Source organism: Aphelocoma coerulescens, chromosome 30, assembly GCF_041296385.1.
Source record: "Aphelocoma coerulescens isolate FSJ_1873_10779 chromosome 30, UR_Acoe_1.0, whole genome shotgun sequence".
NCBI lineage: Eukaryota > Metazoa > Chordata > Aves > Passeriformes > Corvidae > Aphelocoma > Aphelocoma coerulescens.
Window position 1 is genome coordinate 676,413 of NC_091043.1, and position 12,288 is coordinate 688,700.

The window sequence follows — 12,288 nt, forward strand, 5'->3', positions numbered from 1 at the left end:
CAAAACCTCCACCATTCCCAAAATCCCCACCACGCCCAAAACCTCCACCATTCCCAAAATCCCCACCACTCCAGAAATCTGCACCAGTTCCCACCACCTCCACCATTCCCAAAACTTCCACCGTTCCCAATATCCCCACCATTCCCACCACCTCCACCATTCCCACCACCTCCACCATTCCCACCACCTCCACCATTCCCAGCCACCATCCCGATTCCGGGCACAGCCACCCGGGGAAGCCCCGGGGCCGCTCCCTCGGCGCGATCCCGGCGGGATCCGGCGGCTCCCGATGCCGCACCTTGCAGATGTGATCCCTGAGGATGGGCTGGTACTGGGAGCCGCGGATCTGCCGCTGGAACCACGACTGGGGCTCGCCGTTGTAGGAGATCTCCAGCGCCGAGGCGCCGTTGCGGATCTCCGGCAGGTCCGACATCGTGTCCCGCACCGTGATGGTGCGGAACGGCCCCGAGTACGTCCTGGGAGCAGACAGGGGCCGTGAGCGGCCGGAATTCCCGGCGCCGAATTCCCGACATTGAATTCCCGACACCGAATTCCCGGCGCCGAATTCCCGGTGCCGAATTACCGGCGCCGAATTCCCAACACTGAATTCCCAACATTGAATTCCCGGCCCCAAATTCTCAACATGGAATTCCCGAGATCGAATTCCCGGCCCCGAATTCCCAACATCGAATTCCCGGCCCCAAATTCCCAACACGGAATTCCCGACATGGAATTCCCAGTGCTGAATTCCCAATGTGGAATTCCTGGCTCCCAGTTCCCAACGTGGAACTCCCGACATGGAATTCCCGGCTCCCAATTCCAGATGTGGAATTCCCAACACCGAAGTCCCGGCTCCCAATTCCTGAATATCCCAACATGGAATTCCCGACGCCGAATTCCAGACGTGGAATTCCTGACACTGAATTTCCAACGTGGAATTCCCGACGCTGAATCCCCAAAGTGGAATTCCCGACACCGAATTCCCGGTGTGGAATTCCCGGCTCCCAATTCCCGACACTGAATATCCCAACGTGGAATTCCCGGCGCCGAATTCCCGACTCGGAATTCCCGGGCCCTCACCGGGTGATGTTGCTGACGAACTTCTTGTCGTCCACCACGACGCTGAGCTGGCAGGCGCGGGGGGCGAAGACGTGCAGGGGCTCCGGGAACATCGGCAGCTTCTCGCCCGGAGCCGCCGCCAGGACGATGGCGCGGCGCCGCGTCTGCGCCACGCCGTACTGCCCGGCCTGCGGGGAACGCTGCTGAGGGGCTGCGGTGGCCCTCACGGGGCTGGGGATGTCCCCAGAGCCACCCAAGGAGCCAACTGGGACTATGGAGGGGACAATTCCTGAGGGGCTGTGGTGGCCCCATCCGTGTTGAGCCCCCACGGAGCTGGGGATGTCCCCAGAGCCACCCAAGGTTCCCCTTGGGACTTTGGAGGGGACAATTCCTGAAGGTCTGGGGTGGCCCTCACAGAGCTGAGGATGTCCCCAGAGCCACCCAAGGAGCCAACTGGGCCTTTGGAGGGGACAATTCCTGAGGGGCTGTGGTGGCCCTCACAGAGCTGGGGATGTCCCCAAAGCCACCCAGGGAGCCAACTGGGCCTTTGGAGGGGACAATTCCTGAGGGGCTGCAGTGGCCCTCACGGGGCTGGGGATGTCCCCAGAGCCACCCAAGGTTCCCACTGGGACTTTGGAGGGGACAGGTCTTGGAGGAACTGGAGCGTCCCCTCACGGGGCTGGGGATGTCCCCAGAGCCACCCAAGGAGCCAACTGGGACTATGGAGGGGACAATTCCTGAGGGAACTGCAGTGTCCCCCATCCATGCTGAGCCCCCACAGAGCTGAGAACGGCCTCGAAGCCACCCACGGAGTCAACTCCTCCTTTGGAGAACCAACTGGGAATTGAGACTTTCTTTGGGAACGTCCCCAAGGAACAACACGACCAACTTGTCCTCGGGTGCCAGAAAAGGAGTTTTTCACCCCAAAACCCACGCCTGGGGAGCCTACCTGGAGCACCCCGAAGGTGCACTGGTAGCCCATGCGCACGAGGCAGCGCAGGGTCAGCTTGAGCACCATGGAGCGCTTGAAGGACACGAAATTCCGGACGTTCTCCAGCAGGAAGAAGCGCGGCCGGTAATAATCGCAGTAACTGCGGGGGCAGGGGGACGTGGGCGTGGTGAGGGGGCATCAGGGCCGGGGTTGGGGGGGAATGGTCAGGGTTGGGTGGGAATGGCCATGGCTGGGTGGGAATGGTCATGGATGGGTGGGAATGGTCATGGATGGGTGGCAATGGCTACGGATGGGTGGGAATGGCCATGGTTGGGTGGGAATGGCCACGGTTGGGTGGGAATGGCCATGGTTGAGTGGGAATGGCCATGGATGGGTGGGAATGGCCATGGATGGGTGGGAATGGCCATGGTTGGGTGGGAATGGCCAGGGTTGGGTGGGAATGGCCATGGTTGGGTGGGAATGGCCATGGATGGGTGGGAATGGCCATGGCTGGGTGGGAATGGCCATGGCTGGGTGGGAACGGCCATGGATGGGTGGGAATGGCCATGGTTGGGTGGGAATGGTCAGGGTTGGGTGGGAATGGCCATGGTTGGGTGGGAATGGCCAAAGATGGGTGGGAATGACCAAAGATGGGTGGGAATGACCAAAGATGGGTGGGAATGGTCAAAGATGGGTGAGAATGGCCATGGTTGGGTGGGAATGGCCACGGTTGGGTGGGAATGGCCATGGTTGGGTAAGAATGATCAAAGATGGGTGGGAATGGTCAGGATTAGGTGGGAATGACCATGGTTGGGTGGCAATGGCCATGGTTGGGTGGCAATGGTCAGGATTGGGTGGGAATGGCCAGGGACGGGGGTGTCACCCTGAAAAAACCCCTCCACACCCACCTGAGGAAGGAGACCACCAAGGAATTCTTGAACTTGGAATACGTGCGGGAATTGAAGCGGTTCATCCCGCTGAAGCCCTGGCACGGGGGGCCACCACAGAGCATCTCCACGTCCCCCTTTTGGGGCAGTTTCTGGCCCAAGGAATTGGTTTTCTCTCCGGCCATGACGAGCTTGAGCAGGACGTTGCAGTCCTCGGTGAACACCGTGGTGCCGGGGTTGTTGAGCCGGAACGCCTGCGCCGCCGGCTCCCACATCTCGATGGCCCAGAGCGTCTCCGAGACTCCTGCGGGGCACAGGCGGGCAGGGATGGCCAGGGTTGGGTGGGAATGGTCAGAGCCAGGCACTGGGAATGGTCAGGGCTGGGCACTGGGAATGGTCAGGGCTGGGCACTGGGAATGGTCAGGGTTGGGCACTGGGAATGGTCAGAGCCGGGCACTGGGAATGGCCAGAACTGAGCACTGGGAATGGCCAGGAATGGTCAGGGTTGGGCACTGGGAATGGCCAGGAATGGCCAGGAATGGTCAGGGTTGGGCACTGGGAATGGCCAGGAATGGCCAGGAATGGTCAGGGTTGGGCACTGGGAATGGCCAGGAATGGCCAGGGTTGGCTGGGAACGCCCAGGGCCGGACACCAGGAATGTCCAGTGGATCTGATGACCCCCCCGAGGCCTTTTCCAGCCTTCCCAATTCCGGCGTTCCCGATTCCGGGGCTCACCGGCCTGGTGGAAGCCCTCGGAGAGGCCCCCGCAGCCGGAAAACACGTCCAGGGTCCGCAGCTTGGGCACCTTGAGCTCGGCCGGCTCCTGCTCGCTCTGCTCCGAGCTCACCGCCCTCCCTTTGCCTTTCCCTGGAAAAATCACGGCCAAGTCCTTCCCTCTTCCTCCTTTTCCTGCCCTTTTCCAGCCCCTTTTCCACCTTCTGAGCCCCCTCTCCACCCCCTTTCCCACCTCTTTTCCAGCCCCTTTTCCAGCCCCTTTTCCAGTCCTTTTCCACCCATTTTCCGCTCCTCTTCCATTCGTTTTCCATCCCCTTTTCCACCCTTTTTCCACCCTTTTTCCCACCCCCATTTTTAGTCCTTTTCCACCCTTTTCCCATCCTTTTCCCACCCCCATTTTTAGTCCTTTTCCACCCATTTTCCGCCCCTCTTCCACTCATTTTCCATCCCCTTTTCCACCCTTTTTCCACCCCCATTTTTAGTCCTTTTCCACCCATTTTCCGCCCCTCTTCTACTTGTTTTCCATCCCCTTTTCCACCCTTTTTCCCACCCCCATTTTTAGTAGTTTTTCACCCTTTTTCCACCCTTTTTCCACCCCCATTTTTACTCCTTTTCCACCCATTTTCCGCCCCTCTTCCACTTCTTTTCCATCCCCTTTTCCACCCTTTTTCCACCCCCATTTTTAGTCCTTTTCCACCCATTTTCCGCCCCTCTTCTACTTGTTTTCCATCCCCTTTTCCACCCTTTTTCCCACCCCCATTTTTAGTAGTTTTTCACCCTTTTTCCACCCTTTTTCCACCCCCATTTTTACTCCTTTTCCACCCATTTTCCGCCCCTCTTCCACTTCTTTTCCATCCCCTTTTCCACCCTTTTCCCACCCCCATTTTTAGTCCTTTTCCACCCTTTTTCCACCCCCATTTTTAGTCCTTTTCCACCCTTTTTCCACCCTTTTCCCACCCCCATTTTTAGGCGTTTTCCACCCATTTTCCGCCCCTCTTCCACTTGTTTTCCATCCCCTTTTGCGCTCTTTTTCCACCGCCATTTTTAGTCCTTTTCCACCCCTTTCCCACCCCTTTTCCATCATTTTTCCAGCCCTTTCTGCCCCTTTCCCAGCCCTTTCCCAGCCTCACCTTTCCCTTTCCCCTTCCCCTTCCCTTTGTTCCCAGAGCTCCGGGCGTGGTTGGGAGGATCCTCAAAGCTCTTGGTTTTGGCGTTGTAAGCCTGGAAGAACAAAACAAAAAAAAAAACCCCAAGGATTTGGGATTTTTCCAGCTCAGGAATGACCCTGGGATTGCCCTAATCCCGCTGGATTCAGGGAACGGTTCCGTGATTCCGTGTCAGCAGAACCCCAGGGACGCATCCAGAGGCCCCAGGGACAATTCCAGACCTTTGAAAACCCAGTTTAGTATCCAAGATTTAGTCCCTAAAATGTCAGAATAGGCCCCAATTCCAACTCTTCCATGGAAAATCCACCTGGAGAGGCAGAAAAGCCCATTTGCTCCATCCCTGGGCTCTGCAGCCCACCAGGAACTCATCCAGACCTCCAGGAACTCATCCAGACCTCCAAGAACTCATCCAGACCCACCAGGAACTCATCCAGACCCTCCAGGAACTCATCCAGAGGCCCCAGGAACTCATCCAGACCTCCAAGAACTCATCCAGACCCTCCAGGAACTCACCCAGACCTCCAGGAACTCATCCAGACCCACCAGGAACTCATCCAGACCCTCCAGAAACTCATCCAGATCCACCAGGAACTCATCCAGACCCTCCAGGAACTCATCCAGACCCTTCAGGAACTCATCCAGACCCTCCAGGAACTCATCCAGACCCGCCAGGAACTCATCCAGACCCACCAGGAACTCATCCAGACCCGCCAGGAACTCATCCAGACCCACCAGGAACTCATCCAGACCCTCCAGAAACTCATCCAGATCCACCAGGAACTCATCCAGACCCTCCAGGAACTCATCCAGGCCTCCAGGAACTCATCCAGACCCTCCAGGAACTCATCCAGACCCACCAGGAACTCATCCAGACCCTCCAGAAACTCATCCAGATCCACCAGGAACTCATCCAGACCCTCCAGGAACTCATCCAGGCCTCCAGGAACTCATCCAGACCCTCCAGGAACTCATCCAGACCCACCAGGAACTCATCCAGACCCTTCAGGAACTCATCCAGACCCGCCAGGAACTCATCCAGACCCACCAGGAACTCATCCAGACCCTCCAGAAACTCATCCAGATCCACCAGGAACTCATCCAGACCCTCCAGGAACTCATCCAGGCCTCCAGGAACTCATCCAGACCCTCCAGGAACTCATCCAGACCCACCAGGAACTCATCCAGACCCTCCAGAAACTCATCCAGATCCACCAGGAACTCATCCAGACCCTCCAGGAACTCATCCAGGCCTCCAGGAACTCATCCAGACCCTCCAGGAACTCATCCAGACCCACCAGGAACTCATCCAGACCCTTCAGGAACTCATCCAGACCCTCCAGAAACTCATCCAGACCTCCAAGAACTCATCCAGACCCTCCAGGAACTCATCCAGACCCACCAGGAACTCATCCAGACCCTCCAGGAACTCATCCAGACCCTCCAAGAACTCATCCAGACCCTCCAGGAACTCATCCAGACCTCCAGGAACTCATCCAGACCCTTCAGGAACTCATCCAGACCTCCAGGAACTCATCCAGACCCTTCAGGAACTCATCCAGATCCACCAGGAACTCATCCAGACCCTTCAGGAACTCATCCAGACCTCCAGGAACTCATCCAGACCCTTCAGGAACTCATCCAGACCCTCCAGAAACTCATCCAGACCTCCAAGAACTCATCCAGACCTCCAAGAACTCATCCAGACCCTCCAGGAACTCATCCAGACCCACCAGGAACTCATCCAGACCCTCCAGGAACTCATCCAGACCCTCCAAGAACTCATCCAGACCCTCCAGGAACTCATCCAGACCCTCCAGGAACTCATCCAGACCCTCCAAGAACTCATCCAGACCCTTCAGGAACTCATCCAGACCCTCCAAGAACTCATCCAGACCCTTCAGGAACTCATCCAGACCCTCCAGGAACTCATCCAGATCCACCAGGAACTCATCCAGACCCACCAGGAACTCATCCAGACCCTCCAAGAACTCATCCAGACCCTCCAGAAACTCATCCAGACCTCCAAAAACCCAGTTTAGCATCCAAGACTTACTCCCTAAAATGCTGGAACCGGCCCCAACTCCAACCCTTCCATGGAAAACCCCAACTTTCCTCCATCCCTGAGCTCTCCAGCCCAACCTGGACCACCCCCAGCCCCTCTGGAATTCCCATTTTCCCCGACCTCCAGGAAGTAGAAGCGATCCAGGCCCCCGGCCGAGTAGTCCTGGATGCTCTCGGTCAGGTCCTCGCCGTAGACCACGGAGCAGCGGCCCTGCACCGCCCGGAACTCCACGGTGGCCTCCTCGTCGCTCCAGTAGAGGAGGTTGATGTCGGCGTGGTAGCTCGCCTTCATGGACTTGTGCGTGTTCTCGGGCCTGCGAGCACCGAAAATTCCCGGAAAAACGCCGGGATCAGGGGGGAAGGGAGCGGAGGCGGGTCCTCACCGCGGCGCCACCGGTGGGACCGGGCTGGGTCAAGGCTCCCCGGAGAGTTTGGAGAGGGGATTTCGGGGGGGTTTGGGGGTTTTTGGGAGGGTTGGAGGGAAAGTTGGAGCTGGGATGGGGATGGGATTAAGGAAAAAGGGAATTAAGGGGATTTTAAGGGAGTTCGAAGCATCCTGAGATGTCCCAAAACATCCAAAGATGTCCAAAACTGTCCAAAGACCTCCAAAGATGTCCCACAAAGATCATCCAAATCCATGGATTTCTAATCCCGTTCCCAGCGCTCCTCATGCCACTGACCCCAACTCCTCATGGATTTTGGGACAACCTTCCCATTTTTGGGGACAATGAGCCTAAATCCTCATGGATTTTGGGACAACCTTCCCATTTTTGGGGCCACCAAGCCCAACTCCTCATGGATTTCGGGACAACCCTCCCATTTTTGGGGACAACGAGCCCAACTCCTCATAGACTTTGGGACAACCTTCCCATTTTTGAGGACAAGGACCCCAACTCCTCATGGATTTTGGGACAATTTCCCCAGTTTTGGGAGCATTTTCCCAGCTGGGAAAGTCCAACAAGGACCATCCAAGTTGCGAAGGTGACCGAGAACCTCCAAAGATTTGGGACACCCAATCAAGCCCTGGTTTCACCAACAACTCCCAGCCTTCCCAGCCCCCCAAAACCCCCAAAATCCCAGGGTTTTGGACCCCCTGTGGAGGCACCTGTAGAACTTGTAGATGTTGAGCTTGATGTCGGCCTCGTTGGGCTTGCCGTTGCTGCGCAGGCTGCAGAAGATGCTCTTGATGCGCCCCACGCGATACGGGTCGGGCGCGTCCAGGTTGCTGCCCTTGATGTACTCCGAGTACTTCCGGTAGTGCTCCGGGTGCAGCTCCTCGTCCACCGCCTCCTTCTTGGGCCGCTTGGCCGGGCTGGCCGGCTTCACGCTGGGGGAATGGGGAAAAGGGCGGGAAGCGCCCCAAAAACGCGTCGGGATGCGGGGCGGTGGCGTTGGGTGAAGGGGCGGAGTGGGGGGGTCTTGGAGGGGTCTTGCAGTCTTAATTCGTTGATTAATTCAGGTTTATCCACCAAAAGTTGGGTTATGATTTGGAATCGAGGGTCTTGGAGGGGTTGAAAAGCCTTAATTCCCTAATTCCAACTTGTCTCCCAAAAATGGGGTTTGGAGTTGGAATTGAGGATCTTGGAGGGGTTGTCCAGTCTTAATTCATCAAAGAATTCCGATCTATCCATCAAGAGTTGGGTCGGGGGTTGGAATTGAGGGCCTTAGAGGGGTCTCCCAACCTTAACTGGTTCTGTGATTCCATAATTCCGATCTATCCATCAAGAGTTGGGTCGGGGGTTGGAATTGAGGGTCTTAGAGGGGTCTCCCAACCCCAATTCTTTGATCCTGTAACTCCCTAATTCCAATTTATCCCCGACGCACAGCAGCGGGGTTCTCCCATCGGAGACGCCGCTCGGTTGAACGACGGAAGATCAAATTCGGGTTTGTTTTTTTAAGCTGAACTTGTGGAAATTCTGGGACACGAGACTTTCACCCGCAGCTGGGAAAACCCAAACCCGGCGAGTTCTGCTCCCCAAACCCCACCCCAACGAGGCGATCCCCGCGCCCACCTGAAGGAGAAGGCGTCCGGCAGCAGGTAGACGCCGTCCCCGACCCGGTACTGGACCCCGTTCTTGGTGGCCACGGCGTAGAACATCTTCCCATCCCCTTCCTCCAGGGGCTCGGCCACCTTGGGGATCTCCTTGTGCCTCACCTCGTCCAGGCGCGTGCAGCTCATGCAGAACCTGCGGGAACGCCACGGAATTCTCCCCAAAAATCCACTCGGGGCCGGGAGACCCCAAAATTCCTTTGTTTTTCCCCTCCCCACCAAAACTGACTTGTACTTGTTGTCCTCGCTGGGCTGCGTGCTGGGCGGGCTCTCGAAGCGCGCGTACTCCTGGTCGTACCACATCTGGTAGAAATACGTCCTCCCGTCGTCCTCCACCATCTTGATCTCCATGTCCAGCCCGCCCTGCTGGGAGAAAACACCGGGATCGCCGGGATCGGCCCCGCTGCCGGCACGGGCTGGACCCCGCGGGGCTGTCCCCACCTCCATGGACCAGTTGTCCGAGGGCGCCTTGTAGATGACGTTGACCTTGCCGTGGATGTAGGACAGCTGCATGTCCTCGCACTCGTCCACCAGGAACAGCTCCAGGGGGTCCGAGGTGGCCCCCAGGACCGTGTCCGAGCCGGGGCAGAACCAGTGGGCGTGGAACATCTGGCCACTGCTGTCCTCCCACATGGCCGTCACCCTGAGGAGCGCGGGGCCGTGAGGGGACGTCCCCGTGTCCCCACCCCAGGGGAGCAGGGAGAACCCACCTGGCCAGGTAGAGGGGCCGGGGGGGGATGTCCCCAAGGAGAACCCACCTGGCCAGGTAGAGGGGCCGGGGGGGGATGTCCCCAAGGAGAACCCACCTGGCCAGGTAGAGGGGCTGGGGGGGGATGTCCCCAAGGAGAACCCACCTGGCCAGGTAGAGGGGCTGGGGGGGATGTCCCCAAGGAGAACCCCCCTGGCCAGGTAGAGGGGCCGGGGGGGGATGTCCCCAAGGAGAACCCACCTGGCCAGGTAGAGGGGCTGGGGGGGGATGTCCCCAAGGAGAACCCACCTGGCCAGGTAGAGGGGCTGGGGGGAGATGTCCCCAAGGAGAACCCACCTGGCCAGGTAGAGGGGCTGGGGGGAGATGTCCCCAAGGAGAACCCACCTGGCCAGGTAGAGGGGCTGGGGGGGGATGTCCCCAAGGAGAACCCCCCTGGCCAGGTAGAGGGGCTGGGGGGGGGATGTCCCCAAGGAGAACCCACCTGGCCAGGTAGAGGGGCTGGGGGGGGATGTCCCCAAGGAGAACCCACCTGGCCAGGTAGAGGGGCTTGGTGGGGTCGTCGGGGCTCACGGACACGCAGTCGCCCACCTCCAGGGTCTCGGAGTCGATGCAGACGCGTTGGTAATAATCCTTCTTGCCATCGCTCTGCCGGGGGCACGGGGACGGTTACAGACACCGGCCTCACCTGGATGGGGCCCTCACCCTCACCTGGATGGGTTCCTCCATTCTGGCCTCACCTGGATGGGTTCCCCCACCTGGATGGGCTCCTCCATCCACGAGACCCAACTCTGGTCTCACCTGGATGGATCCCCTCACCTGGATGGGTTCCCCCATTCTGGCCTCACCTGGATGGATCCCCTCACCTGGATGGGTTCCCCCACCTGGGTGGATCCCCTCACCTGGATGGGTTCCCCCATTCTGGCCTCACCTGGATGGATCCCCTCACCTGGATGGGTTCCCCCACCTGGGTGGATCCCCTCACCTGGATGGGTTCCCCCATTCTGGCCTCACCTGGATGGGTCCCCTCCCCTTTCCAGCTCCCTCACCTGGCCGGGTCCCTCACCTTGATGGGCTCCCCGACCCAGGAGATCCGACTCTTGTTCTGCTTCTTCTTGCGGCCCTGGAGCATCTTCTTGGGCGAGGGCATCTCGGGGATGTTGTCATCGACCTCCTCGTCCTCGTCCGCCTCCCGCACCGCCAGGTTGGGACACCTGGGCAGCGGGGCCGGCAGCGGGGCCGTCACCGGGAGGTGCAGGGGACAGGGACAGTGGGGTTGGGGACAGGGACAGTGGGGTTTGGGGACAGTGGGGTTTGGGGACAGGGACAGTGGGGTTTGGGGACGGGGACAGTGGGGTTTGGGGACGGGGACAGTGGGGTTGGGGACAGGGACAGTGGGGTTTGGGAACGGGGACAGTGGGGTTTAGGACAGGGACAGCGGGTTTGGGGACGGGGACAGCGGGGTTGGGGATGGGGACAGTGGGGTTTAGGACAGGGACAGTGGGGTTTGGGGATGGGGACAGTGGGGTTTAGGACAGGGACAGTGGGGTTGGGGATGGGGACAGCGGGGTTGGGGATGGGGACAGTGGGGTTTAGGACAGGGACAGCGGGTTTGGGGATGGGGACAGTGGGGTTTAGGACAGGGACAGTGGGGTTTGGGGATGGGGACAGTGGGGTTTAGGACAGGGACAGTGGGGTTGGGGACGGGGACAGTGGGGTTTAGGACAGGGACAGTGGGGTTGGGGACGGGGACAGTGGGGTTGGGGACGGGGACAGTGGGGTTTAGGACGGGGACAGTGGGGTTTAGGACAAGGAGAGCAGGGTTTGGGGATGGGGACAGAGGGGTTTAGGACAGTGGGGTTTGGGGTTGGGGACAGTGGGGTTTAGGACAGGGACAGTGGGGTTGGGGACGGGGACAGAGGGGTTTGGGGACAGAGCGGGGTCACGCACCTCCGCTGCAGACACGCCTGCTTGCTGCGCCCGCTGCCCCCAAACTTGACCATGTTCTGGCAGGCCTTGCACTTGCCGCACTCGGGCTGCTGGCACACCTGGCACGGGGACAGGGGACACCGGCTGATACCCGGAAAGGTCCCCAGGAACGCGGGAGCCTCTGGGAGGGCCCCACGGAGCAACCGGGATGGGAGGCTGGGGTTGGGTGATTCGGGTTGGAAGAGTCCTCCAAGATCAACCAACCCAAGCCAAGAAACTGAGATTGATTGGTCAAGGTTGGAAAAGACCTTCAAGAGCAACCAACCCAACCCATGACGTTGATGTTGCTTGATCAACGTTGGAAGAGACCTTCAAGAGCAACCAACCCAACCCATGACGTTCATGTTGCTTGATCAACGTTGGAAGAGACCTTCAAGAGCAACCAACCCAACCCAGCCCAGGATGTTGACGTTAATCAGGGTTGGAAGAGATCTCCAAGACCAACCAACCCCGCCCATGACATTGATGTTGGTTGATGTTAATCAAGGTTAGAAGAGTCCTCCAAGATCAGCCAACCCAACCCGTGGCATTGATGTTGACCAAAGCTGGAAGACTCTCCAAGATCAACCAGTCCAACCCAACGCGTTGACGTTGGCCGAGCTTGGAGGACCCTCCAACGCCAACCACCCAAACCCATCACCACCCCACAGCCGCGTCCGCGCGGGACGGGGAGCTCGGGTGACGCCGCCGGTGACCCTGGGGTA

At 59.0% G+C, this 12,288-nt stretch overlaps 1 protein-coding gene across 2 annotated transcripts in view; it reads right to left on the reverse strand.

The window, feature by feature from the left end:
- The window catches only part of DNMT1 (DNA methyltransferase 1), a 28,631-nt gene that overhangs the window by 4,340 nt on the left and 12,003 nt on the right, over positions 1–12,288 (reverse strand). For both annotated transcript variants that reach the window (XM_068997833.1, XM_068997832.1), the window contains exons 16-29: positions 11,546–11,643; positions 10,662–10,809; positions 10,128–10,243; positions 9,331–9,532; positions 9,119–9,252; positions 8,852–9,025; positions 7,945–8,166; positions 6,961–7,153; positions 4,743–4,833; positions 3,613–3,744; positions 2,899–3,181; positions 2,009–2,150; positions 1,081–1,247; positions 299–476 (exon numbers count right to left, since the gene is read on the reverse strand). In XM_068997833.1, the coding sequence (XP_068853934.1) occupies positions 299–476; positions 1,081–1,247; positions 2,009–2,150; positions 2,899–3,181; positions 3,613–3,744; positions 4,743–4,833; positions 6,961–7,153; positions 7,945–8,166; positions 8,852–9,025; positions 9,119–9,252; positions 9,331–9,532; positions 10,128–10,243; positions 10,662–10,809; positions 11,546–11,643 (2,280 nt within the window). The remainder of the gene's footprint in view (positions 1–298; positions 477–1,080; positions 1,248–2,008; positions 2,151–2,898; positions 3,182–3,612; positions 3,745–4,742; positions 4,834–6,960; positions 7,154–7,944; positions 8,167–8,851; positions 9,026–9,118; positions 9,253–9,330; positions 9,533–10,127; positions 10,244–10,661; positions 10,810–11,545; positions 11,644–12,288) is intronic.